Genomic DNA, 27,179 nt, shown 5'->3' with positions numbered 1-27,179 from the left:
GATATATATCCACTGCATTAATTTTAATTTAATTTCTTAAAAGGTTAATAAACCCCTTCAATTCTCTACAATAGTACTAATTTGACATGTATATATATTGTTAAAATAGAAAAGTCTCTAATTATAGGTTTGAAATTTGGTTCATAATTATTGTTTTTATTAAAATTAAATAATATTATTTTCTTTATTATTATTATTATATCACAAGATAAAAAAAATGCTCCGCAATTAATTGGGAACAAGCCAAATAATAAGAGTGTTGTTTTGTGGTTGCATAGGCGGCTTTCCAATTTTAATTAGTACATACTCCCATATTCTCATGCACCCCAAAAACAAAGAATGACTAAAAGGCACTATTAATATTTAATATTTTTCTTGAAGTCATACTGCCATTAGTGTAATTAAATATCGAGTTTTATATAACTTAAGAAAATAATTTTTAGAAAATATCGCTAACCAATATTCGTGTAGTACTGCTACCTATGAAAAGTGTTGAGCACCACTAATACTCAATAACAATGCTCGATCACATCAGATCAAGTACATGACTTTTATTACACTACAAGAGAAGACTCTCCAAATTCCAATAGCTAGCTAGGGTTGGAATTTTTTTTTTTCTTCTTCTCTTTTTGTCTTGAACTCTCATATTAACCTACAGATCAAGTACGTGACTTTTACGAGAACTCACATTAGATGAGCTGTAATACTCTTTTTTTTTTCAAAATAGAGAAGATAAATGTGAAAAAATGACAAAAAATTAGCCCCATCAACTGAGCTACTTTATATCTCAAATTTTAAAGAATGTTACATTCTCTACATGTAGTGTTTCTCTAACTACAAAAAAATTTACTTTTAGTTACAACAAAATTTATGACTAAAAGTGAAAAAGTTGTAACTAATTATAAATTATCATTCCTATGTTATTACTAAAAGATCTATGGCTAAATATATTAGTCACAAAAATCGTAATTCGTTGTGACTAAATGTATTTTTAGTCACAATACTTGTTGTGACTAAAACTAAATTAGTCACAGCTTATCTAAATACTATGTTTTAATTATAAGTAACATTTAATCACAAAAAATTTATGTTTTGACTAAAAGGTTGTTACTAAAAGTAGTTTTTTTTTTTTTTTGGTAGTGTCTACATGTAGAGAAACACTATGCATTCTACAAGCAATAATTTAATAATATTTAATTAATATTTTATTCATACTTTTTATTGTATGTCATATATATATTAAAAAAAAATATTTAAATAAATGTAAAGAAAAAGTAAAAAAAAAGTATGTATGGTGTAACGTAAAAGTTTGAGGTAAAATTAAAAAAAAATAAAGACTTGGTGAGATAATTTAAATAATAGGTCGACACTAAGGCTTCATCTTTAGTGTAGGGCGGTTGAGGCTATTGCTTAAGGCCCCCAGTCTATTAAGATATTTAATCTTTTTTCTTTGCTAGAAAAATTATTTAAAATTTTACTTAAATTTTAATTTATTTTTCAAATAACAAGCTAATTTTTTAAAATTTACCCCGAGTTCCATAAATATTGGTGGACCAATACAAAAGTTATCTTGATAGTTTTTGCATGTTATCCTTAGAAAGAGCTTGTAGGTAACCCACATTTTTTTTTTTTTTGTGCTTTAATAATTAATTTGCAATAATATATCCAAATTTCGATTTGATTCACTTCTTTTTTTCTTTTTCTAAGTAAGTGATAGGATAGCACAATTAAGTATTAACCAAAACAAATTTGATCATTGGATTTGAAAATGAAGACACTTATATCCAAATTTCGATTTGCTTCACCTCTTTTTTTTTTTTTTATTGATTAGCTAGCCAACATTGATATTTTTTCCATGTTATAAACTTCTTATATATGCCATTCTTTTATTATTATATCAATATAAATGAACCAACTGATAAACTTGGCCCTTATTATACTTTTTAACACAAATCATAAGATTTCCAAATTAATTCAAATTAATATTGTATTTTAATTATGTATTTTGCAGTCTATTATTAGTAAAATTTAAATATTTTCATATTATTTTAGATAACATTGTTAATTTTAAATTACTAACATATATAACATTTTAAATTTTATACAATTTACTTTTTTTATTTATAATTTTATTTTTTAAAAAATAAATGGGTCTCTTGTGGGTATTATCTGTCCCAGCGGTGATTTCTCACCCGTCTTTGATGGGAAATATATGGGATTGGATATTAAAATAGTTAACGGGGATGGGACAGGGGAGCCTTCCCCGCCTATTATACCCGCTTAATTTTCATCCCTACTAAAAATTAGTATTTTGATACAAGAGTTTACTAGCTAATTTAATTTTATTCACAATAAATATATATTTTGTGAATCAAAATATATTTAGTCTTAGTCACCTATTTTCTTTTAATGATAACACAAGTTTAATATGCTAGTTTTTTTAGTCTTAACTTTTTTACAAGATATATATTTTGTAGTGAATGGGATAGCTTATGTTATCACTTCGATCTATCATAATTTATTTTATTTAAATACAATGTACGCAATATTTTGAAAGTACAATCAAATTTATATTAGAATATTTCTAATTAAGGAAATAAAATAATATTATTGATTCTGATAAATGAATATTTTATATTCATTGAATCTGGATAGAATCAATTACGTAATATTCTATATATGGTCAGATTTCTATATTCATTACCTGATTTGATTTCCTGAATTAATTGTCAAAATATTCTGACAATTAATGTGGCACGAATGCGATGGAGTATCTCACCTATAAATATAGGGTCTCGGTCCCCGAGCTCCTCACTCATTCTGTTCATAACAGCAAAATCCATCTAAAGAGAGTTGAGAGAGCGAGGAAGCCCGATTACCCACATCAACCAGTTTCCCTTGCAGATCAAAGCTTATGTGGGTTTGAAGCTCAAGAATCAATGGCTGGAGGTATTTCGATCCTTAAGTTATATAGTGTATATATTTGTTTAATTCCGCATTTTATATACACATACATATATTTCAGTTTATACATATAAATTGTCTAACAGTTGGTATCAGAGCAGTTTTTATCTCTGCCTTGATTTTAGTTTGAGTTTCATATATATATATACTCGTATATACAGTGTTTATATATATATATATTTAATTCAGTGTTGATATATATATTTATTTTCGTTTGTGTATATATTTATATATTCATATTCATTCAATCCCAATTATATATATACATATATATTTTCATACATATATACTTGTTTATTCATTCAGTTCATATATATATATATATTCATATACATATATATATATATTTTTTCTTCATTTCATTACGTATATATGTTGTATATATATATTATTTATATATCTAAATGCTATATACAAATATATACATATATACATTTCATGTTTATATATATACATACAGTATTTTTATTTTTCTGTATATATATGTATATATATTTATATATATATTGTATATGTATTAATACATTCATATATTAATATAGATTGTTCTAAGCATGAAAATCCACTTTGAAAAAACAAAGAAATCTCAAAATTATTTTTCAGAAAATTTTGGTGATTTTTAAAGTCTTTGTTTTATGTATTTTCGATGCATAAAATCTATATGAATGTCTTAATTTTTGCATTTAGATTCATTTGGAATTGATTTCATGATTTTTGGAAGTTTAAGGAAATTTTATCATGTCGTTTATGGCAGTGTATTTTTCAAAAAAAAAAAAAAAAAGGGAAAAAATTTCGATTTTTTTTTATATATATTTTTTATTTATTTGGAAATATAAATTATTCTCCTATTGTTAATTTAGTCAATAAATTACATTCATTAATTTCCATTTTTAATTTAATACATATATTTAGAATTAATATGTTATTTAGTATAAACTGAAAATGGAAATTTGTTTTAATATGGTAATTAATTACATGATTTATTTAGGCATGTAATAATTGTGCAATTTGTATAATTGTGCATTTAATTATTTATTACCAAATTTATGTAATTTATTGTTTAAATTAATAAAATTTGAAAAATCTTGCCATTAAGTATAGTCTTTAATTTTGCATTTAATTCATTCCATATAATTAATTGTACTAATTTGTATAATTACCTTATTTATACAAATTAATTATTAGTATAAATATTTAAGATATTATATGGTCATAAATGCATAATTAATTATATATTATGGAATTAAGCATTTAATTTATTATCATACAATAATTGTATTAATTTGTATTTATTTGGCAAATTTATGTTTAATGCAATTAATTTAGATTTGTATGATTTAAATGCTATACATAAATTCCTTTTATAGTGCTAGATATATTTAGAAATATTCAAACATTAAGATAGGTTGAATATTTTATATAGCACATTAAGTTTCATAAAACTTCATAAAATACTCATAAAACTTCCTAAAATGAATAAAATATGAATAAAATGTAAGTAATTTTGTGGTTTGACATAAGAAAACATGAATTTGGGACAAATGCTCATATCTAGAACGGTTTTTAATGATCTTCGGACGACCACACTAGGAGCATTAATCTCAGTGATTGTCTACTATGTTAATAACGAAATTACTTTTAGGTAGAGCCCAATACCTAATGTCAAAGTGAAAATATAATTTTATATAATTAGGGAGTAGCCACAGCATCCTTATTTGTATAAAATTATATATTAATTAAAATTCACCTTAATGGACATAACTTGTAATTAATTATATAGGTATAATAATTTTACCCCACAGGGATTTTATTATATTTGTATAATTAATTAGGATAATATGTTAAATTAAATTCTCTTAATTTACCCCACAGGGAGTTATGGGGATTTAATTTAATAGTGTTATCACAAATTTAATTAAAGATAGATAATAAACCTTCATTTTCCAAAACTAATTGTTTAATTAAATCTATCATAAAGTTCATCTAATTTTATTAAATTTAAAATTTAGCCCACAGGCAATTTTGGATTTAGTAAAATTTTAATCTTCAGTTTATACTTTGATGTCTAGTGAACCACATAATTTTAAATAATTAGGGAGTAGCCACAGCATCCTTAATTATATAAAATTATATACATTAAGTGGATTAAGATCACATAATGGACATGAATTATGTGAACATAATAATCTTACCCTACAGGGATTTTATTATATTCACATGATTAATATGTTAAATTAAATTCTCTTAATTTATCCCACAGGAAATTATGTAGATTTAATTTAATAATTTTATCATAAAGTATAAAATTTTGAAACATTTATAAATAATTAAGTGTTTCATACCTTTCATTAAGATAGAAATATTAAACTTTAAGTTTTTCATAAATTGTGTAAATCTATCATAATCTACATCTAAATCTAATCTTATTAAATTAAAAATTTAGCCCACAGGCAATTTTTGTTTAATAAGATTTCATATTTAAGCATGTTTATTCATTGGTAAAAACATGATTCATTTAAACCTCAAAACTATATATGTAATTTTATTACATCACTATTTATAAATTTCTTCCATACCAGTAGAAATTTCCAAAAATTTATTCTGATAACTTAATCCAAAATGTACAGTTTTTACTGTATAATTAAGAAAAATAAATCACACTTTATTATCACCAATAAATTTTAATTTATTGTGTATGAATACATTCTAATATAGTTAATGTGATTATTAACACACAGTGGATTATTTTAGATTGTTATTCCACATTCATAATTTCTTGTAAGGTTTACAAATAAACCTAAGAAAGTCAGTAACTGTGAGCAAATCTTATCCACAGACAAGATAAGTTGTCACATTTAGAAGTTTAAGGAACAAGCAATATAGTAGTGGCTTTGTTTTAAAATTGACAAAGAGCTTTATGTTCCAAGATTCTTTTGAAACTTGATTTAGACACATTTAAAGGTCTTTACTACAAAATGATGTCACTCATAAAGATATGCAAGTTCAATGTGACAATAAAAATTGTGTTGTTAATAAGAATTCTTCTATATTATAGCACCAAAAATTATGGAACATATCTCCATAAATAGAATAAATGTTAGTAAATGGTGGGGATATTCATTACACTTGATTTTACTAACTTTATTTAGAACTTGTGTGAAATTCATTAAGAATATGTATTCCAACAAGTTAAAATCGGTGCATATTAGAATTCTATCATATTAGAAATCATACAAGTCAATTAATTTTGAAGACATGGACTCAAATTTTGCATCTCATTTTTAACGATTACTCACATAAATTATTTTTCTACAAAAGTATAGATTTATATGTTTCAAAGACATTTAAATCTTAAGTAGAGAAATAGTGCATTTTGCATATTAAGATAGTGAGATCAATTATAAAATGGAGAATACTACATTAAAATTCGTGAGTATGGATAAACTCCCAGTCTATTTGTAAAGTTTCTTTAAAAGCATGGGTTCATTGCCCAATACATATGCCTGGTACACCTAAATCATAGTGTGTGACAAATTTAAGAAACTAAGCATTTTTGGACATGGGGTGGAGCCTACATAGCAAACTCCAATCTTTCCTAAATCTTTGTCTATTGATACTCAACAATGGGGTGTACATATCGAATCGTGTTCTAACCAAAGTTGTTTCTCAAACATATTTTGAGTTGTGATAAGGTTGAAAACCGACTTGATGACATGTACACATTTTATAAATACCCATATATAGTTAGAGTACAATTGTCAAAGAAAAGATCTGGGCCCTAAACCATAAATGAGCATATTTCATTTGAAAAGCTATAAGGTTTAAGGGTTACATATTTTATTATCCATCTCACAACACTAGAATTGTGGAATTAAGAATTGACTTGATCAGTGGGAGTGATCAATCTAGGAACCTAGTTTCTGAGAAAGATCATTCATATTTTCTCAAACTTCCACCTCAAGTGTTAGATTAATTATGATTCACAACAACCCTTAAGATTACTGGTTATTGAGAATTCATAACTAATCATTAATAATCTACGAGTCATTGATAAAATTCTAATAAGTTATGTTATTTAGTAATTGCTTATAATTTCTAAAATAACATGCATATTGAACCATTTGCTCTTTTAAGAGTTTGTTGGTCCATCCTTAAGATGACTTATTAGAACAATAAGATCAATGTTTTCTAGTGATTACATTTTGTACAATAAGAGTTCAACTACAATATTAATTTGAGACACAAATTAAATTATAGAATGATAAAGAATTGAAGTTGTAGTACAACATGCCATGAATGAAGAAATGAATATCTTAAAGAGCAATAAAGTTTATCTTTAGTAAAGTTGCCTAATGGGGTGGAGAACATTAATTAAGCATAAATTTTTTTTAATTCATTAGGCAACATTGAGAAACATAAAGATATAAAAGAATATTCATTGCTAAGAAGTTCATTTTGAAATAAGAATCAGTAATAAATGAGATTTACATTCTCATTTGTTTTTATAAAAGATTCTATTATAGACCCTGGCATTTGTTGCTTGTTTTAATTCATTAATCAATTCCAAACAGTGAACTAGAGGAGAAGGTATATAGACTGCCATAAAGATTTTCCTCTAATAAGTGGTGAGCATATGCAAGCTTAAAGTGTCTACTTATAGATTAAAACAAACATCTCACAAATTGGTATTATATCATCTTTTCCTTTATGTTTGAAAAGAGAATTATGGAAATAATTATATACCAGAAGGTTAGTGGGAGTAATATTTGTTTTATACGTAGACAATATGTTACTTGCAAATGATGATAAAAGTTTTCTATATAAGTTGAAATAATTCATATCTCAAATTATTATTTTGAGATAAGAAATATAAATAATATATATAATTTTAATTAATTAGAGAGTAGCTACAACATCTCTGATTAAATAAAATTATGTATTATTCATCTGATATAACTTTTATCTTTAAGTGTGATAAATTCACCTCGAACCAGCATCTGAAAAATGGTCTGGAATGAGAATAAATTAAGAACATTCATTTGCTTCTATTTTAGAAGCCTAATGTATGCCTAAGAGTCTGAATAAGACTTTGCATTACATTTGTTTCAGGATCGTTAAGTAGTATCAGAATAACTAAAGTTAAGACCACTGTATTCTTCATACAAAGTGATGAGGTATCTTTAAGATACTAAAAATTATATTCATACATATTTTAAGATGAATTGACCATCTGGAAATATAGTTAACCAATTAGATTCTAACATACTTCACTGGTTGTATTTATTAACGTAAATCAATATTTTATTACGTCCTTAAGATTACCAGTAAGTTATATTGTAGAGAATCTTGATTGTTATTTCCACTATAGAAGTCAGATTCATTTATTGTTTTGAGGATACATCTCGTATGATGTATTATAGAGTTTCATAGTAGGCCTAGAGTTTAGAATTACAGTTTCATTAGGCCATTAAGAAAATTTTGCGATAAATTCAGCTACAATATTTATGGCTAATAACTCTAAGAGTACTGGTCGAAGCTAGCATATCGACATTAAGTATTTAGCCATAAAAAGGCGTGATAAGTGGTCATTAATCACGCAAACTGAATTGGGTGATCGCATAGATCCTTGACTAAAGGCATGCCGCAATACAAATTCAAGGATCATAAAGTAAATATGGGATTCAGTTAACCCATATGCAGTTTTTTTATTTGTACAACCAAAAATTATTTAATGAAACTCTAATTTCGATATTTTCTCATATTTATGTGCACCTTAATTTCATCTGAGAAAATTATCGTAAGAGGACCTGAATAAACATAAGGGTTAGGGTTTATTCGCTTAAGTACATTGCCACATAAAGTACATTGTTATATAATAAATATATCGTAATACATGGAAGATAATACTCGACTTATAATGAGGACATGTCGCTATGATTCGTATGTTTATTATATAATGAGGAACGTTTGGGTTTGAATGTTTTAGTTTAAATGCTGACCAAGTGGGAGAATATTAGAATATTTCTAATTAAGGAAATAAAATAATATTATTGATTCTGATAAATGAATATTTTATATTCATTGAATCTGGATAGAATCAATTACGTAATATTCTATATATGGTCAGATTTCTATATTCATTACCTGATTTGATTTCCTGAATTAATTGTCAAAATATTCTGACAATTAATGTGGCACAGATACTGATGGAGTATCTCACCTATAAATATAGGGTCTCGGTCCCCGAGCTCCTCACTCATTCTGTTCATAACAGCAAAATCCATCTAAAGAGAGTTGAGAGAGCGAGGAAGCCCGATTACCCACATCAACCAGTTTCCCTTGCAGATCAAAGCTTATGTGGGTTTGAAGCTCAAGAATCAATGGCTGGAGGTATTTCGATCCTTAAGTTATATAGTGTATATATTTGTTTAATTCCGCATTTTATATACACATACATATATTTCAGTTTATACATATAAATTGTCTAACAATTTAATCTAAAAATCAATTAATAATGAGTGAAGTACATATACATGATCTTATATAATTGATATTGATATTATATTCTTACACACTATTAATATATAAGAATCTAATATTTTGTATCAAGATGGTGATAATTTTTGTTTACCAATCTTGAACGGTTCGATCACAAGTAATTTTTTTGGCCTTACTTTTTAGATTTGGATCAGATTTACTCGCGAGAGTTCTCTTTAGCTCTTGATATCATGCATGTTACAATGCATGGTTTAGAAAGTAAGGTATTGATGTGTATTTTAAGAAGTATGAGGTTTAATCTCAAAACTAAATTAAATATATCACCCTACATTCTAAACCGTACAATCTAAATGCTTTTTAAAAATAAAAATCTCAAAACTAAATTGGTAATCAATAGCTCATAATCTTATAAACGGGATTATTTTAGACATACTATATATCAATAAAAAACTCTTGAACAATTTTAAATCGTTGTCTATAACTCTAAAGCAAATTTAACAAATAGTAGGCACCATATGTGGTACAAGTTTGTATGTAGGTAAATGTAAAGAGCATTGCTATTGGGTACCAGTGGTGCCTAGCATTCTTAAGACGTGTCGCCTTACGATTGACTAGCGATACTCCCTAAAAGTTATTATATTAAACTATATGAGACCCGATACTTAATTAGACCAATAGCCATTAGCACCACTGGTATCTTTTAACATTTTTCAAATGTAAATGAGAGATTAGTTAGTGATTATTTAATAAGTACTTAGATCATTTAAGCTAGGTAGATCAATCTATGGAACTAAATTAAAACTTAGCAATTAAGAGACTTGACAATATATACCACAAATGATATATAATTAGCCCTAGATCTTAACTCCACTATCAAAGCCAATAGAAGAGTTTGAGCTTCTATATACTTGGTTGAAAGATAATTTTCGTGACAAGCCGCCATGACTTTCAATTTATTTATTTATTATTATTGCATTAATTACATTTAGTTTTAAAGTAACTTTATTAAAATATTAACATTCTGAATACAATAGAGCTTGTAAATTAGCTCAAATATTATACTCAAAAATGCGAAAATAAAAATCAAGAATATCTAGCAACAACATGTGCTACTCAATTTGTTAATCATCTAACATTTAGTTTCAAGTTATGTTAAGGAGGAATTATATATTCTTCTTCTAGTCCAGGTGTCCCACAAAATTCTTGAAGTACAAAAATTATCATAGAGCTTATTAATAAAATTAGTGTAAATAATATAGAAAAATCATAACCTCTAACTAACTATTAATAAAGGTGCAATTTTTTTCAGGTTATTACTATAAATACGAGAAAACAACATGAAAATAATGTTTTTTTAAAAAAAAAAAAAAAATACAAACAAACAAAATAAAATTCGTAAAAATATATAAAAAAAAATTCCAATTTTATGTACATTTTTTTTAATAATAATAATACTCTAGTACTATATATATATATGTAGGATTAAATTTGCTTATAAAATTAAGATAGAGATGACCTGTTTTGTCTAAACTTGTGATTATTAGCAGCCCAAATAGGAATATTGCTCCATATGAATACATTTTGGCCATGGTAAGAGAATGAGTGAGATTTCTCTATATGAATATGAAATATATTATATATTTTGTTACTAACTCTAACTTCACCAACTCTTTTTATAGAACAAAATTAGCCAAGTAGTACATTGTAGTTTGCTTGTATTTGTAGACTTATTGCACTCCATTAAAATTAATAAACAATAAAAAAATCATTATCTTCAATTTCATCAATCGAATTTAGAAAAATGGTAACTCCACTAAAATTGTGAAAATAAATAAAAGATTGAAATAGAGTAAACTAATTTCTATTCCATTTTTTTTAAAAAAAAAAAATATAGTCTTAGAAAACACAAGAGCAACGAACTCAAAAGGACTGAGAGCTAAGAAAATTTATTAAAGGGAATTAGTACATATATTATTTTTAATTTTTTTAAAAAAATTTACGATTTGGATTGCTCTGGTGGTTTCTATGTGGGTTGTTACATGAATTTTAACTGTAATTTAAGTTGCTCCGTTAATTATTATGTAGATATTATGTAGATTTCAATAAAAATATTTTTTTAAAAAAATAATTTAGACTATATAATTATCACTCTAATAATTACACTATTAATAGTCTCAAAATTAAAATGGTCAACAAAAGAGGAAGACTACCAAAACCAAAATTTCCATAAGTCTATGGAAAATGTCTGCCTATTCTTTTAGTGGGTATTTTATTATAATTTCCATTTCCAATAACTCTACCTAGTCACTTAAATTATTTATTAATATAAAGACAATCCTTCAGTTAAAATTGTGATTTGTGATTAAAAAAGTAAGATATATATATATTTAGGGATATGATTTTGTCCCGTTATTGTACTTTCACGGATTGTAATCCGTGATGTACGGCAGACGTCAAATAAGGGAGTTATTTGATCTGACGGCTGAGATTGATCTAGGGGTAATTAGGGTTAAAAAGTAGAAACGTACCCTGACACTCATTTAATGTACCCTGAGACCCATATAATATACCACGGAATACATTCCGTAAAAGTACATCATGGGACAAAATCATATCCCTATATATTTATTTTGGTAATAATTGCTACATTTTTTAGCTTACTATTATGATATGATCTTCTTCTTTCCATTATCAAATCATAATCTAACCTTAAAGTAAATTTAACTAACTAGTATGCCACCATATTGACTTCCTTGAAGGTGAGGTGCTATACATTTATACTATCAAAAAATGTACAAGAAACTAATCTCTTGAGGGGATTTAGATGTGCAACTATCATTTAGCACAAGTCCTTTTGAACAAAGAGTGTCGGTATTAAATATTTTAAGGTGTCTAATACTATATTGTTGTGGTGCGTTGTAAATGGAAAAGAAACTATTTTTATTCTATTTCTTTATTTAGTTGTATTTTAAAGTATTGTAATGTCACTCCAAAAAAACAATTTTTCCATCATTTTAGTAGATGATTATTTTATTTTGAAATGAAAAGAATGGTCATTCCAATGCAAGATGATAAAAAATTTAATAATTTTTTTATCAATTTTTATTATGAACTTTAAATTTGACTCTATTCTATTTCTATTTTCATTTTTATATTTTAATACCTCCCAATTAAACGTCACATGTATCAACTTGAAATCACAAGATCTAAACTAGGATATAAAAATATCCAAAATAATATAAACCACTGAAATTTTAGTAAATGATTATTTTATTTTGAAATGGAAAGAATGGTCATTCCAATGCAAGATGATAAAAAATTTAATAATTTTTTTATCAATTTTTATTATGAACTTTAAATTTGACTCTATTCTATTTCTATTTTCATTCTTATATTTTAATACCTCCCAATTAAACGTCACATGTATCAACTTGAAATCACAAGATCTAAACTAGGATATAAAAATATCCAAAATAATATAAACCACTGAAGAAGAAAAAAAAAAGAGTAGAGAAACAGCCATAATATTAATAACTTTAAAGGGCTATTTGTGGCGAAAACTCTTAAACATTTAAAATTGTTACACATGACCCTAATAAAAAAAATAACAGCAAAAATATATTATCTTACAATTTTGTTACAATCGTACCCTTTTTTGGCCATTAAGTGTCAACTCAAAAGCACATATCGACTTATTATTGGACTATGTATTAAATAAGGTAAAAAAATATATTGTTACATATTTTTGAACTGACACTTACAACCAAAAAAAAGATACAACTGCAATAAAATCATAAGATAAGATCGTTTTACCGTCACTTTCTTTATTAAAGTCATATATGTAACAATTGTAAATGTTAAAAGTGTTTCGCCACAAATATCCTTAAATTTAAATAATAATGATAATAATAGTGGGCAATGAATTGTGCATAATAGAATATTTCATAGTAAAGAAAATCATGCATGGCAAAGGGAAGAGCTCTTTTAGCTTGCTTACCTTCACAATTACAAATTTCTATTGCCTCTTCTACAAGTAGAACTAATGGCCAGCTGATCTGATCCGTTGTTGAATTCTATGACATGAAGGGTCTTGAACAACGGAGCAACTTCGATGTTCACACCAATCAGACAGCTTCGTCAGTCACACAATCAGCTCTATCGATTTCTCGATTGATAGATTTGGACATTATAAAACTGAATGCAGCTTGTGTCCTTCCGTGCTGAAATGAATTCAAAATCGAGCTTGAAGCTCGGTCATCCAAGGCTCACCGACGCTCTCTTCTGGTCTCGAACAGCAATTTTCTTAAAATACTCACTAAATTGTCATAAATCATTTCATTTTCAGCAAGATGTTTCTCAGCTGCATGTTTGTTACTAAAAACTTCCCCTTCTATTAGGTAACTATTTCCTTCTTTCACAATGACTCCATGATTACAAGCCAATTCCAACACCTCAGATTCGCACCGAAAGCCTCTTCCGAACTGCAATCCCAATTCAGCTTTTTTCATTGCCGGTGCCAGTTTGTTTTTCACCACTTGAACACTGATCCCCAGACCAGTAACCTCCTTTAAACGTATATTTATAAACACAAAACAATTAGTGAACAACGAAGCGGTAAAATAAGAAGATCAACGAAAGTTTTGTATAAGCACATTCACTGAAAATATATCTTCACTAACAACAGTTCCCATGCAAAAATCGAACTCGTGTAAAGAGCTTTAACAGTTCTCCAAGTTACAGCAAAGTAACATTTTCATCAAAAATCACAATCAAACAAGAAGGGCTTGAAAGAAACATTAAATGCTCAGGTCGTTGCGGTCTCGGTCTAAATTATGATTATATTAACAGTAAAAACACATACTAAAAAGAATATGCATGCTTACCTTATTTTCATTCTCAAGAAGTCCAGTCTTTTTTAGTCTCAACCGAATAGCCGCATAGAATTTCAAGGCATTCCCACCACAAGTGTATTCGTCTATAGAGTCAGAACCTTCGCTTGATTTTGAACCAAATCGAACCTGGACAGTGAAGAAACCATAAGATAGTAAATTTCATTGAGACACAACATACTCAAGAAGAAACAAAGTTCTTTGTAGCTTAATTTCAACCTGATTAACAAGAACAATAAGAGTTTGAGAATTGCATAATGAATAATGTATTTTTCGAAGGGCCTGGGTCATTATTCGTGATTGTTCATCTTTCCTCACACCACCAAGTGAAACATCGATTTCACATTGGGGTACAAGGGCTGCTACCTGAAAAATATGAGCAAGCAACTTGAATCAATTAACATCTCCTCAACTGGAAAATCACTATTGATTGAGCTAGTGAAAGAAAGAGTCTAGAGCTTTGATTCTAAGCACTCAAACTAAAAACAGGAAAATTTATCAGAGATTTTAATTGATCACATATCGGTACATGCACAAGTTCTTCGCTAAAATGTATATTTCATCAGCTGTAAACTTTTTCAGGTACCGAAAAGCAAGTTAAAATATCGATAAGAACAAATCACTCACACTATCGACCACAATGACATCTACGGCTCCACTTTTCGTAAGAGTGTCAACTGCACTAAGTAAATTTTCAGCAGAATTGGGATGTGAAATAAGAAGACTTTGTGTGTCTACACCCATTGACTCTACAAGAAAAGGGTCTATTGCATTCTCTACATCGAAATAAGCACAAACACCTGCAAACAAATTTGAGTGAGTCTAACAATAATTGATGTAAGGAGACAGATAGAATTCAAATTTAGAGAAACTAATCAAACAAGTAAGTACACACCTCCAGCCTTTTGAGCTTCCTTAATAATGTGAAGTGCGAGTGTGGTCTTCCCAGATGCTTCCAAACCATAAATTTCAACAAATCTTCCCTTTAAAAGAATGGAAACACCAATAATTGTTACAATCATAAGTAAAAGTTGACGATAATTAGCATATTGAACGTAAGTGAACAACTCACTTTCGGTAGTCCTCCAACCCCAAGAGCTAGATCAAGCTTCAATGATCCCGTTGATACGACAGGCACACGTCGAATGCCAAAGAACCGTCGTAAACACAATGGTGATTCTTTATCAAAATCACCAGAAAGTCGTGAAAGTGCTAAATATAGTGCCGCGTCTTTCTCTGTTGATTTAGCATCATCATGGAATCCATCATGTTCAAACTCTGAAACTTCCACTGAGAAATGTAAAGTTTACGAAAAAAAATAAATTAAAAAAAGGGAGATAATTTGAATACCATAAAACAACTAACCTATTTCAAATGCATGTAGATTGTTTTAAAGAAAAATTCTACAGAAAAGTATAAAGTAGTTAACATGGTTGAGATCAAGCACTACCTACATAAACTAACCAGCATTTCATTTGTGGACATAAACACTAATTGAGTTGGCAAAAAATTAAATAAAATCAAATTTTCTCTTGAAATTTTCTATTTGACAGTCTACATCTGTAACATTCTACTTCTCCTACAGATGTTGGACAATGTGTTTTGGCTTATTTAAGATATTAAGATATATATATGTTTATACATATAAGTAATCTATGTCTACAAGGGAAAGAACTCTTATAGTGTAAGCAAAGTTGTCAATCAAATACAAGTGTGTTCATACAGATGACAAAATAAACACAAAGAAATATTTACCTGTAGAAGAGAAGGAACAATTTCTCTTGCCGAAAGAGTGGATGACATCTCTTCCTCCTTTCTGGGAAAATTAAAATAAACAAAAGACTTACATTTATTACAACCACTCATCCGAACCTCGGTAATGTAAATTAGAAGAGAACACTGTTGCTAGTACAGCCACAGGAGCCATACATTTGAATGACCAGACATATTTTTGAACCTAGATTTTATGATTCAACGACAGTCTAGAATTCATATCAAGAAATACATTTCTTGAGGGTCACTAATTGAATTGTCATGCACAAAGCTGTCCAGCGCCTTTTTCAAAAGCTAAGTAACAAGCAATATCCATCATCTACATTCTACAATTATTTGCAAAAGATTGCAGAGATAATAGAAAAAGAAAGGCACCGGCACAAAATTTGATTCCCAATTTGGGAAATGTTAAAACATTTTCCTTAAGAAAATTCTCAAAAAAAATTCAAGTATCACTCCATCAACTTTTCAAACTCACCCTCTTTTGAAAATGGATATTTCTATATGCTGAACTAATAAAAAATTCAGAGAGATAAAACCCAACAGTAATTTTCCAGTTTTTATTTTTTGAAAAGAAACAAACTTGTATTAATGAAGAATCAATATAAAGGGAGTATGATAAAACAAATTAAGTAATTGCAGATGTAAGTGAACTCTTTCAACCAAAATATCTAATATTCTTCCATAAAACTACCAGTGATTTTACACACATAAGTTTAGACCTTTCCTATGAACCCATGTAAACCCATTTCTCAAAAGAACCAGCTCCTTCAGTAGCAGAAAGTACAAGTATGCAATTTTCAAGTTAACAACTAAAAACTGAATATTACAGATTTAATACTTCATGGGCCATGAATTTTTCCTTAATTTTTAAATAAAATTCAAATCTTTGAGCTATTTACAGTATGTAAACAAAAAAAAAATAATATAATTAAATTAAGGAAAGAAAAAACCAAACCTTGAGTACAGAGCTGAGTGAGGAAAGTGAAGCTCCTTGAAAGCCTCTGAGAGGAAGACGATTAGCAAAACCAGACAAGAATATCATTTTTCTTGGAACAAATTAGGGTTTGAAATCAACACAAATCATTTTAGCCATAAATTATGTTATGAATTTCTCATAGAGTTTACCATTTTTTAGGGTTTTTGAGTTTTGAAGAATTGGGGATAAAAAGGCGCCAATTTAACCAGACCTAATTAGTTTCATGTTTGTCCGTACAATGTGATTTGCAATAATGTACCTTTAATCTTTATTATTTCGTTTAAGGACCTCTACTTTTTCATGTTTTCCAGTTTTGACCTTTTTATTAACTTATTTTTTTAATTTATTTATAGTGTAATATGTAAGTCGGTTTGGTCAGTGGCTAATTAGGAATTTTAATCCCTGAATTTTGATATTTATACTAAATTATGCCCTGAACATTTCAGGTTGTGAAAAATTCCTTTCGAACTATTGAGATTATTGGATTCAAGGACCTTTGTCCAATTCCGTTCAATTGTACTAATGTAGTGATTGTTCATGTGCTGAATTGTGCTCCACAAACTTTAATATATATCAAATCGTATTTACTAAATTTTGACATGTATCAAATGTGCATCCTGAACTTTCATCCATGTCTGATGTTCGTTAGTAAAATTAGATAGAAGTCCAAGAATCCAACCATCTCAATAATTTGACGGGTATTTTTAACGGCCTGAAAAGCTTAAGAGCATGATTTAGTACATGTCAAAGTTCTGGGAACAAAAATTCTAATTAACCACATTTTATTTAGCCTAATGTAAAGAGCGGGTTACAAAAAATCTAAAAGCAACCTATTCGATTAAGAAAAAAACAAGAATACATGTCCAATGGGTTGGTCAATTTAGTCGGGTTCGCATGCCTAAACTGACAACTAATGTTCTTATTTTCAAATTCAAATTTCAATTTTAATTTATTGTGATGATAAGATAAATATAATTTAAATTTAAAGTTCAAATCAACTACCATCAGATAAACATAGTTAGAATTTTATATTTTCTTAAAATATGTATATAAATTAAATAATAGATAATTATGTATATAATAAAAATATATATAAATATATATAAAAAAAAAATTCTTAATCAGATTAGTTCATGTTTATTGGATAAATTGGCTTTATTTTCAAGCCACCTCAGATTGGGCACTTATATTTTTGTCTAGTTTTTCGGTTTGCATTTATTATTGAGTTTTTAATTTGGTTTGGACAAATTATTCAGATTGAGTAGTTTAAAAAAAATTACGTACAATCCTAATATTTTGTGTCTCCTTATATATATATTTTTTAATTTTTTAATTTTTAAATTTATTTTGATTTTCTTTAAATAAATAAAACCCATTCTGAGCTAAAGATTTATACCTAAAGTCTCATTGTTCATCTTCATAGGCAGAGAGGGAGACTTCATTATAATCGAGAGAAAAGCAAAAAATAATAAAGAAAGTTAGTGAAAATCACAAAAAAAAAAAAATCAAAATCAAAGCAATTTAGATTATCAGCCAAGAGATTTGTGGCTTGAAATCTAAAAAAATATGATGTGATACATGTTTGCTGATAGTGAAACTCAAACACTATCTCTGAGGCGAGCTCAACAAGAACGTAGCCTTAATTTGGGGTGAACTTTGAGAAAATCTCTGTGTTCTTTGAATCTCTATTTGATTTTCTTAAACCACTATTACAATATAGACTTTTACTGTCGGTCAACACAACAGTCAAAGCACGGAATTAACAGAAATGTTAACGGGGAATTTATCGACAGTTATGCACCAATGCATACTAGCGTCAGTTGATAACTGACGCAAAGGTCTTTTTTGTCGGTTATAAATCAATGCTTTGGTGCATAATCGACACTAAATCATCTAATTTGAAAAAATAATAATAATAAAAAAGACGAACAAATGGGCCAAAACTCATTTATACCCTTAACATTTTAACCCTAACAATACAACCACCCGCCCCTTATTCCCCATCTCATTCTCTCTCTTATATCATCTTTTCTCTCTCATCATTTAATTTTTAAAAAATAATAACTAAAAGAAAAAGACGGAGGACAAATGGGCCAAAGCCCATTTACACCTTTTAACATTTTAACTCTAATACAACCAACTGTTCCTTATTTCATCTCTCTCTCTCTCTCTCTCTCTCTCTCTCTCTCTCTCTCTCTCTCTCTCTCTCTCTCTCTCTCTCTCTCTCTCTCTCTCTCTCTCTCTCTCTCTCTCTCTCTCTCTCTCTCTCTCTCTCTTTGTGTGTGTGTGTGAAGCCTCACCATCCCCATGACTAGCCATTATGACCCATTTTTGCCCGCCCCGTCAAAGGCCTGAATCTCTCTCCTGTATCACCATCAAAGCAAGTTTCAAAGTCATGCCCCCTCTACTTCTCCCTCTTTCTAAACTCACGGCGGCCACTAGACGAAGAGAGCCCACTCGTCAAACCAAGGAAAGCCACGACCGGTAAGCCTCTTATCTATTTCTCTCTCTATCGTGCGCACATCTCTCACTCTCAATCGATCTCACTTTTTTTCAGGTTTGTTGTCGTCAGCTCTGATGGTGGTAGGGTGGTTTTCAAGATTTGTTTTGGATCGAGGAAAGCCACAACTGGTAGGATAGAGCCACGGCTGAGGAAAGACTCGGTCTTAAATCTGTAGTTTATTTATTTATTTATTTTGCTTTTGCGTCGGTGCATAATTGAGGGGAAATGTTTTGTTTCCATCAATTCACAATCAACAACTAAAAACCCCAAATTATGGCACCCACACCCATTAGTTTTGTGAATTGATGGGAAAAGTATTTTTGTAGTAGAGAACCCTAATCTCTTTAATTTCATATTTGTTAACACCAAGAGTAGCCATGATGACGTGGACATCAATGTTTGACACATGGCAAGAAAGATGATAGCTCAGAGTTGATTAGTCCCGAGTCATAGCAATTTGGCTAGGGATGGGTTTGTAGCCCTGTACCCATGTTGACTTTGGGAACTCCGTGATAGAAGTTTGGACTTCAATAAATCATTTCCAACTCACTATCTTTCAATATATATTGTACCATGAAGACATGGAGCAATCATATTCAGGCCCCGACAGCTAAAATTACACAAACCTGCACCCCAGAAGCTAACCTGGGCTCCTAGGGTTTCACCCGGTGCCCAAGTTGACATTCCCAACTAGGGTTTCAATTTTTGGGACATGAACTAGACATACCACTCACAAATTTGTGGCATTAGAATCAAATTCGAAGCAAGTGCATTTTTGAGCACCAAGTGCCCAGGCACCCAACGCCCAGGTTGACCATTTGTCAATCGGTCTTCCAAGTATTAGATCGATGATTTGACTTTTTCATCTTCTTTGTCTTCATCAAAAACAGGGAAATAAGTACTTTCGGGGACGAAACAACACTTTTTGGATGCCAGAAGCAAGGCCCAGCTCTCAGGTTGACACCTTGGGCTGGCCCTATGTCAACCTGGGCCAACTTCAATGGTATGTTTCGAGAACTCTTCCCAGCATCTTCTCCGGTTTTAGAAAAGATTAAGATTCAACTATATCTGAGGACCAAATAGAACTTAGAAGGGTAAGAAAATGGAACCAGCGCCTAGGTTGATGTTGATTTTTATGGTCCATATCAGAGTTATAAAAGCAGAAACAAAATTTTATAAAACAATTTTTATCTAATATAAACCATAAGTTCAAGCATCTCAACATAATATATATAGATTAAATCTAAACTACTGAAAGAAAGATTATAACTCTTGAAGCCTATCATGATATCCTTGTTTATTTTTTATAATTATCGAACATCTAATCTAAGAACTTTATTGAAGAATTCACACCTTAATTTTCCAAGCCAACCTCAACACTCAGGAATAGAGTGGGCTATTAGATCTTATTGGATGAACAAATTTAGGTATTACAGTGTGTACTCAACTCATGAGATATTGTAATAGAGTTATGATTTTGATCTCACAGACACTTGAATAGGTGTGTACATGTGTGAGATGAAGAGAGAAAGAGGGTGGGAGCGTGAGGGAGAGAGTAGGGAGTGAAAAATCAATCATATTTTTCCTTGCTTTTAGTTGCTAGGCTTGATTTAACTTGTTGATTTATGATACTATATATCTTATATATAGTGTTATAAACAAAGCATTTTAATTATTTATTTAAAATTAAATTAAATATCTAATTTGATTTGAATTAGAATTCAAATTTAAATATATAATAAATGAATATGAAATATCAGTAGATCTTTTAATTTAATAATTATCCTTTTAATTAAACAATTATCGAATAATTTATTTAATTAATAATTAAAAGATAATTAATTTAAATTATTTTAACTAATAAAATAATTAAACTAAATAAATCATGTACTTTTATACGCCACCCTATACGTGTAGAATGGGTCTACACGCACTACAAAAAACTGCTACCTTTAGTGACACTTTTTTAGTCACAACATAAATTTTTTGTGACTAAATGTGACTTTTAGTCACAACAAAAAATTATTTGTGACTAAAACATACCATTTAGACACAAGTTGTTATTAATTTAATTTTAATCACAACAAGTATTGTGACTAAAAACATATTTAGTCACAATAAATTATAATTTTTGTGACTAATACTTTTAGCTACAGTCTTTTTAGTCATAATATGAGAATAATAATTTATAATTAGTCACCAATTTTTTACTTTTAGTCACAAATTTTATTGTGACTAAAAGTAAGATTTTTAGTAGTGACGTGTGGGTCTTTTAAGGTTAAAAGTTTATTTTTCAATTTTGTCATAAATAAGATTTATTTTTTATTCTACCAATAAATAATAATTGATTAATTCTCATTAATCTCTTATTTCAAATTAAAATAAATATTATTATTTTTAAATAATATATTTTTCTCTTTAATATTTAACTAATTAATATAGTTTTATCTAATAACAACAATAATTATATACTATTAATTATACATTTCATAATTGCTATATTGAATCAAAATAATAATTTCACAAATTACTATTTTGTCCTTAAGAATTTATTTCCCATAAAAATTAATTTTCACTCATGTTGCCCTTAATTTCGCCCAAAATACGTGGACCAATATGACAACGACACGTGGGTCTGAGAAGCACGACTATTAGATAAATCGACTAAGTCTTTTGGCATCAGGAGTGTCAACGAGAATATGCCCCCCGGAGGAGAGTTGAAGGCTCCACATACTCTTGGAGAGCAGGGAAACGCTAAGGTATCTCCGGGAGGAACAGGACCTTATTTGAACAGTCACCTCTCATTTAATGTCGCATGAGAGAAAACGTATTGGAACTGCCATAAGCAATAAGTCTAACGACGTAACCCCTATTTTGCAGCTATTACGCTATGATTAATAAGGCTAGTGACGACTACTTTATGAGGGATCACATCAATCAAGAAGGGATAAAGGATTATATCCACCTATCCCCTAAGATACCTACAGTATAAGCCATGTATTTCCTATTTTGCATCGACTAGGAATATGTACCCCTATCAAACCTGCACAGAAAGACAAGTGATTCAGTTCTAGGGATCACCTCAGAAAAATACTATAAATATCCCCCAAATGCACTGAGATGGGAGTCAAGAATTCTAAGTTCGTAAGAATTAAAGAGAGCAACTAAGAGGAATATCTACCAAGAACATTCTCTGTAATAAATACTCTCATAAATAAAAAAAGACTCGTGGACTAAGGCTCATTAATGCCCCAATCACATAAAAATCTCATGCAGTAAATTTCATATAGCTTTCTCATATACATTATTAATTTGGTTGCCGAAAACCTCGGTCAATAACTAACTCAAAATTCATTTATCAAATAAAATATTCCTCTGTACAGTGTTGTATAGAGGTGACTCGGAGACCATGGACCTATATTTCAAAGCTCTAATAAACCTAAGATTACTATCAATCTCATAATAGAATAATCCAGTTTATTAATTCTATTAATACTCCACTATAAATATAGAATTATACTATTTGACAATATAAAATTATATTTATAGAATTCTTACCTGTACTCCATTGATATCATCAATATAAGTATATCACCTTCTAATTATTAGTTCATAATTAGAGTTGGTCAAAATATCGTGTTACCCTTCTAATTATCTCTTGATTCCTTATGTACCATTATTTCAATGTGAACAGTTAATCTATAACTTATTATAAATTTGGATCTAACTGTTAGCACTCTCACAATTAATACTATAAGAGAACTAATATTCAATATGTGAGGAAAGCTTAGATTATTTTATTGTATAACATGTTCACAGCCACTCATGTTATTAAACTCTTAAAACAGAAGTTGTAAGAATCATCTTCTTTGAGAAGCTTTAACGAGTGAATCAAAGAACTCAATGAACACAAATAGGAGTTCATGTATACTTAGGATTTAGATTGATCTACTAATAATCATCATTGTGATATGAATAACTCTTGTCATGGTAAATATCAATTTAATAAAATATGTTTGTTACATATTGGTCCAGTTATGCATATTTAAATTATACACAATGCATTTACTATATGTCTATCTACATATGTGATTCGAATCAAAATCACACACACACACACTAGAAGTATAGTATATAGTAAACTATACTTAGCAGTTCCATATTAAATATTTTCAAAACTTTAATACACTGCCGACTTATTTTATTCATATCGTATAATCTTAATTCTCTTGTACACATCCTTGCAAGATTATACATTCTTCATATGAATAAGGAATTTTCAGGTATTTAGTAATTATACTCTTATAATTAATATATATTCTCTAATATATTATCCATTAATTACTTACTTTTAAGGCATAAAATCTAATAGTTGACACCTAACATTGGGTCCAGCGCCAAGGTTGACATATTGTGATAAACCTGGGTTGTTTCCAATCAAGTTTTCAAAAAAGTGTTCCAAGCATTTTTTCCGTCATCAGAAATAATGAATATTCAAGGAAACTTGTGGAGAAAACTTCAAACTCGAGCCCCTCAAAACAGGGCCCAGTGCCCAAGTTGACAATCAACCTAGTGCGCTGGTTTCGATCACTCAAATGTCAAATCTGATTCGACCAATGAATTTGGAATAGTTAAAAATGGGGTAGGATACCTCGTCCTCAAGTTTAAGAACATTGGAAGTATCAAAATGAGATCTCGGGAGCTCGAGAATGAGAATCTAATGCCCAGGTTGACAAATGGCCTGGTGCGCAGGATTCTGATTCTATTTCGACCATCCGTCTAGTTTTTTACTATAACTAATACCCATGAAATTAGAGAGGTCAAATTTACAACTTCGCATTTCTCATTTCGAACATGGTAAACTCACTCAGAAATGAAAAGTTTCGAGTCTCTCATTTTCGTAGAACATCAACCTCTTCGAGAACTGGTGACCAGCTTCGCCAGAGCACATAAACAGACTAAGTGATGTTAAAATATCACTTAGGCATCTTAAAGTACATCACTTGGACATCTTTTCACTTACCCAACATCCAGATTGATATATGTCAACCTGGACGTTGGGATGTCAACCTAGACGTTGGGTCATGAACTGCTCTCTATAAGATAGTCATAACTCATTCTATATTGATCTGATTGATGCGACTCAACTTACATTTCAAAGCTAATTCAATGCTCTATAAATTCATATCTTACACGATATTCTAAGTCAATTATAATGGCAGAGAGAGATTGCATGCATTGGACTGCTATGGCAAAATTGGGGTTCTTTGCATTTGAGACTCAATTTTTTTTTTTATTTTTTGAAAATTGCATTTGAGACTCAATTAATTAAGGTAGCATATGTAAAGATATATTGGGTAATAATTTTATAAAAATAGGTAAATTTGAATTAATTTTAATATGTAGCTATTTTTAGTTAATTGATAACTTATCCCCTTGATTAATAGAATGGACCCTTGACAAATTTATAATTTAAAACAAATTTTTTACAACAATTTATCAAATTATTGTATTCAATTAACAATACTAATTTAACTATATATATATCATATTTTGTACTTTAATATTTTAATTAATCATATTATTATAAACTTCTCTCTTCAAATACTCCCTAAATGGTATATCACTTCTTAATTTATTATTTTGGATAAAAATAGAAGAAGAAGAAGAAGAAAATCATTATATTGAAAAGTGTACGAAATATTGGTATTTACTTAGGATGAGTCATATTTCTTATAGAGACAAAATTCATTAGATTTTTGAAAAATATCCATGACAGACAGACAGCTAAGTCAATAGTCTTCGGTAGCTATAATCATGGAGCAACTTCCTACATTAATGGCCATATATCCATCATCAATTTTAATACTTCTAACTACAAACAAAAAATAATTCTGTGAATTAATATTAATATATGTTTAATTACATTATAGTTTAAATATTAATTACTAATAAATATTATCAAATAAAATATTAAGAATTTATGTGCAATCAAGGTCGGCTTTGAGATTGAGTGGAAAAATTAGAGGCTTTTTCAATTTTACACTATAAAATAGACTTTTTTTTTTTTGCATTTTTTACAGAATTCCACATAGAAATTCCGATAACAACTAACAGAGCAACTTGAATCGTAATCAAAATCTGTATAGCAACTCACATAAAACCCACTAGAAAAATCACCAGAGCAACCCAAACTGCAAATTTAAAAAAATTAAAAAATAGTATATGGGGTAATTTTTTAAAAAATTATTGGCCTTTCATTTAAAAAATAGGGATAACTTGAAGAATACCTGTTTTTGTGTTAGTCAATCAAAACTACCAACAAACTATATTCATTTAAATTATACCCACTTTTATAAGGAGATTGCCTAATATACCCCCACATTAACATTAAAGATTGAAAATTAAGTCTTTCTATTTTTGGTTGAAGAAAGGGTATTATAGGAACATGAACTATAAAAGTGAGTAGAAAAAATGAAATATTAAAAAAAGGGTAAAAATTAAAATAGTTAACTTAAAGTGGGTACCCCACGCAATTTCCTCTAAAAAATATGTATTATTTTCAAAAACTACTAAAAAAATATGTATAATTTTAAATGAAAATATTTTTTTGGGCCCTTAAAGCTGGGTGGGCCCTAGGTGCCTAACCTGCCTAAATCTAAGTCCGATCCTATATGTAATTATTATCTCATATCCAAATATATATTGTATTTTAAAAATATAATATAATTATTAAATTATCTAATTACTATCATAATAATTACACTATCTAATAATAATTAGGTGTGTTACTTCTAAACACACACAACTTATTTAGTATAACACTTGTGTGAGGAATAGGAGTATAAGATGGTCCAAAATAAGTAAAAGTCTTGGTCTCTTGCCCTATTGGCCTCCATTTTGTGTGGCCATAATTGTGACCCATAAAATAAGTTTCTCATTTAATTTTCTTATCACAAATGTGTGAACTATTGAAAATGAGTACGTGATCATATAACTATATATAATAAATTATTCAATTTTTTTTTTTAATTTAATATAATTTAAATAATAATTACAACATACACTATTATAAATTTTCTCAATATTTTATTAGAGGAATTAATATATTTTATCCAACATTGTAACATGCAATTGAAAGAGAAAATAAACTCTATGATTATATATATATAATGAGTGGGTATTATATTTATTAAAAATGTTAATTTTTGTTCTTTGTGTACATTTAACCTAATCATCCATTTGTTATCTTGAATTGATCATATCAATATATTTAATATACGACAAGGTCTGTATTTAGAAGATTAGTTAGGTAATTATGTTAGGTAAAGAAATACTTTGTTGATAGTTAATTAATTGAAATAATATACTATTACCATGGCCTCTCAGTTTTGAATTGGTAATAATATAATTTTTTTGCTTTTTTTTTTTTTAAGTTTTGAGATGGGTAGATTTAAAAATTTTTGTCTAAATTTATTAATTTTTACTAGTGCAGTGATTGTTTCTGTACTAACTCTAGCCTCTTAAATTTTAATGTCTACCAAATTATACCACCGAACTTTAACATGTACAA

The 27,179-nt window shown here is 28.6% G+C and overlaps 1 protein-coding gene across 3 annotated transcripts; it reads right to left on the bottom strand.

Moving 5' to 3' along the window:
- Nucleotides 1-12,970: 12,970 nt before the first annotated feature.
- LOC115710096 (DNA repair protein recA homolog 2, mitochondrial) lies at nucleotides 12,971-17,340 on the bottom strand. Of its 3 annotated transcripts, none has more exons than XM_030638423.2 (8): nucleotides 17,083-17,340; nucleotides 16,107-16,167; nucleotides 15,424-15,641; nucleotides 15,247-15,334; nucleotides 14,979-15,151; nucleotides 14,571-14,717; nucleotides 14,346-14,480; nucleotides 12,971-14,027 (listed from the first exon to the last, which is right to left on the bottom strand). In XM_030638423.2, exons 1-8 carry the CDS (start codon nucleotides 17,167-17,169, stop codon nucleotides 13,728-13,730), a joined length of 1,209 nt encoding a protein of 402 aa, XP_030494283.2. In that variant the 5' UTR covers nucleotides 17,170-17,340; the 3' UTR covers nucleotides 12,971-13,727. The 3 variants fall into 3 exon arrangements, with proteins under 3 accessions (XP_030494283.2, XP_030494284.2, XP_030494286.2); XM_030638424.2 differs by having other exon boundaries at nucleotides 12,971-14,024; XM_030638426.2 differs by having other exon boundaries at nucleotides 15,424-15,629; nucleotides 17,083-17,316.
- Between the last annotated feature and the right edge of the window lie 9,839 nt (nucleotides 17,341-27,179).

The sequence above is a fragment of the Cannabis sativa genome, chromosome 3, assembly GCF_029168945.1.
Source record: "Cannabis sativa cultivar Pink pepper isolate KNU-18-1 chromosome 3, ASM2916894v1, whole genome shotgun sequence".
Classification (NCBI taxonomy): Eukaryota; Viridiplantae; Streptophyta; class Magnoliopsida; order Rosales; family Cannabaceae; genus Cannabis; species Cannabis sativa.
The sequence above is the reverse complement of the archived record's forward strand: the minus strand, read 5'-3'. Positions and strand labels throughout refer to the sequence as shown.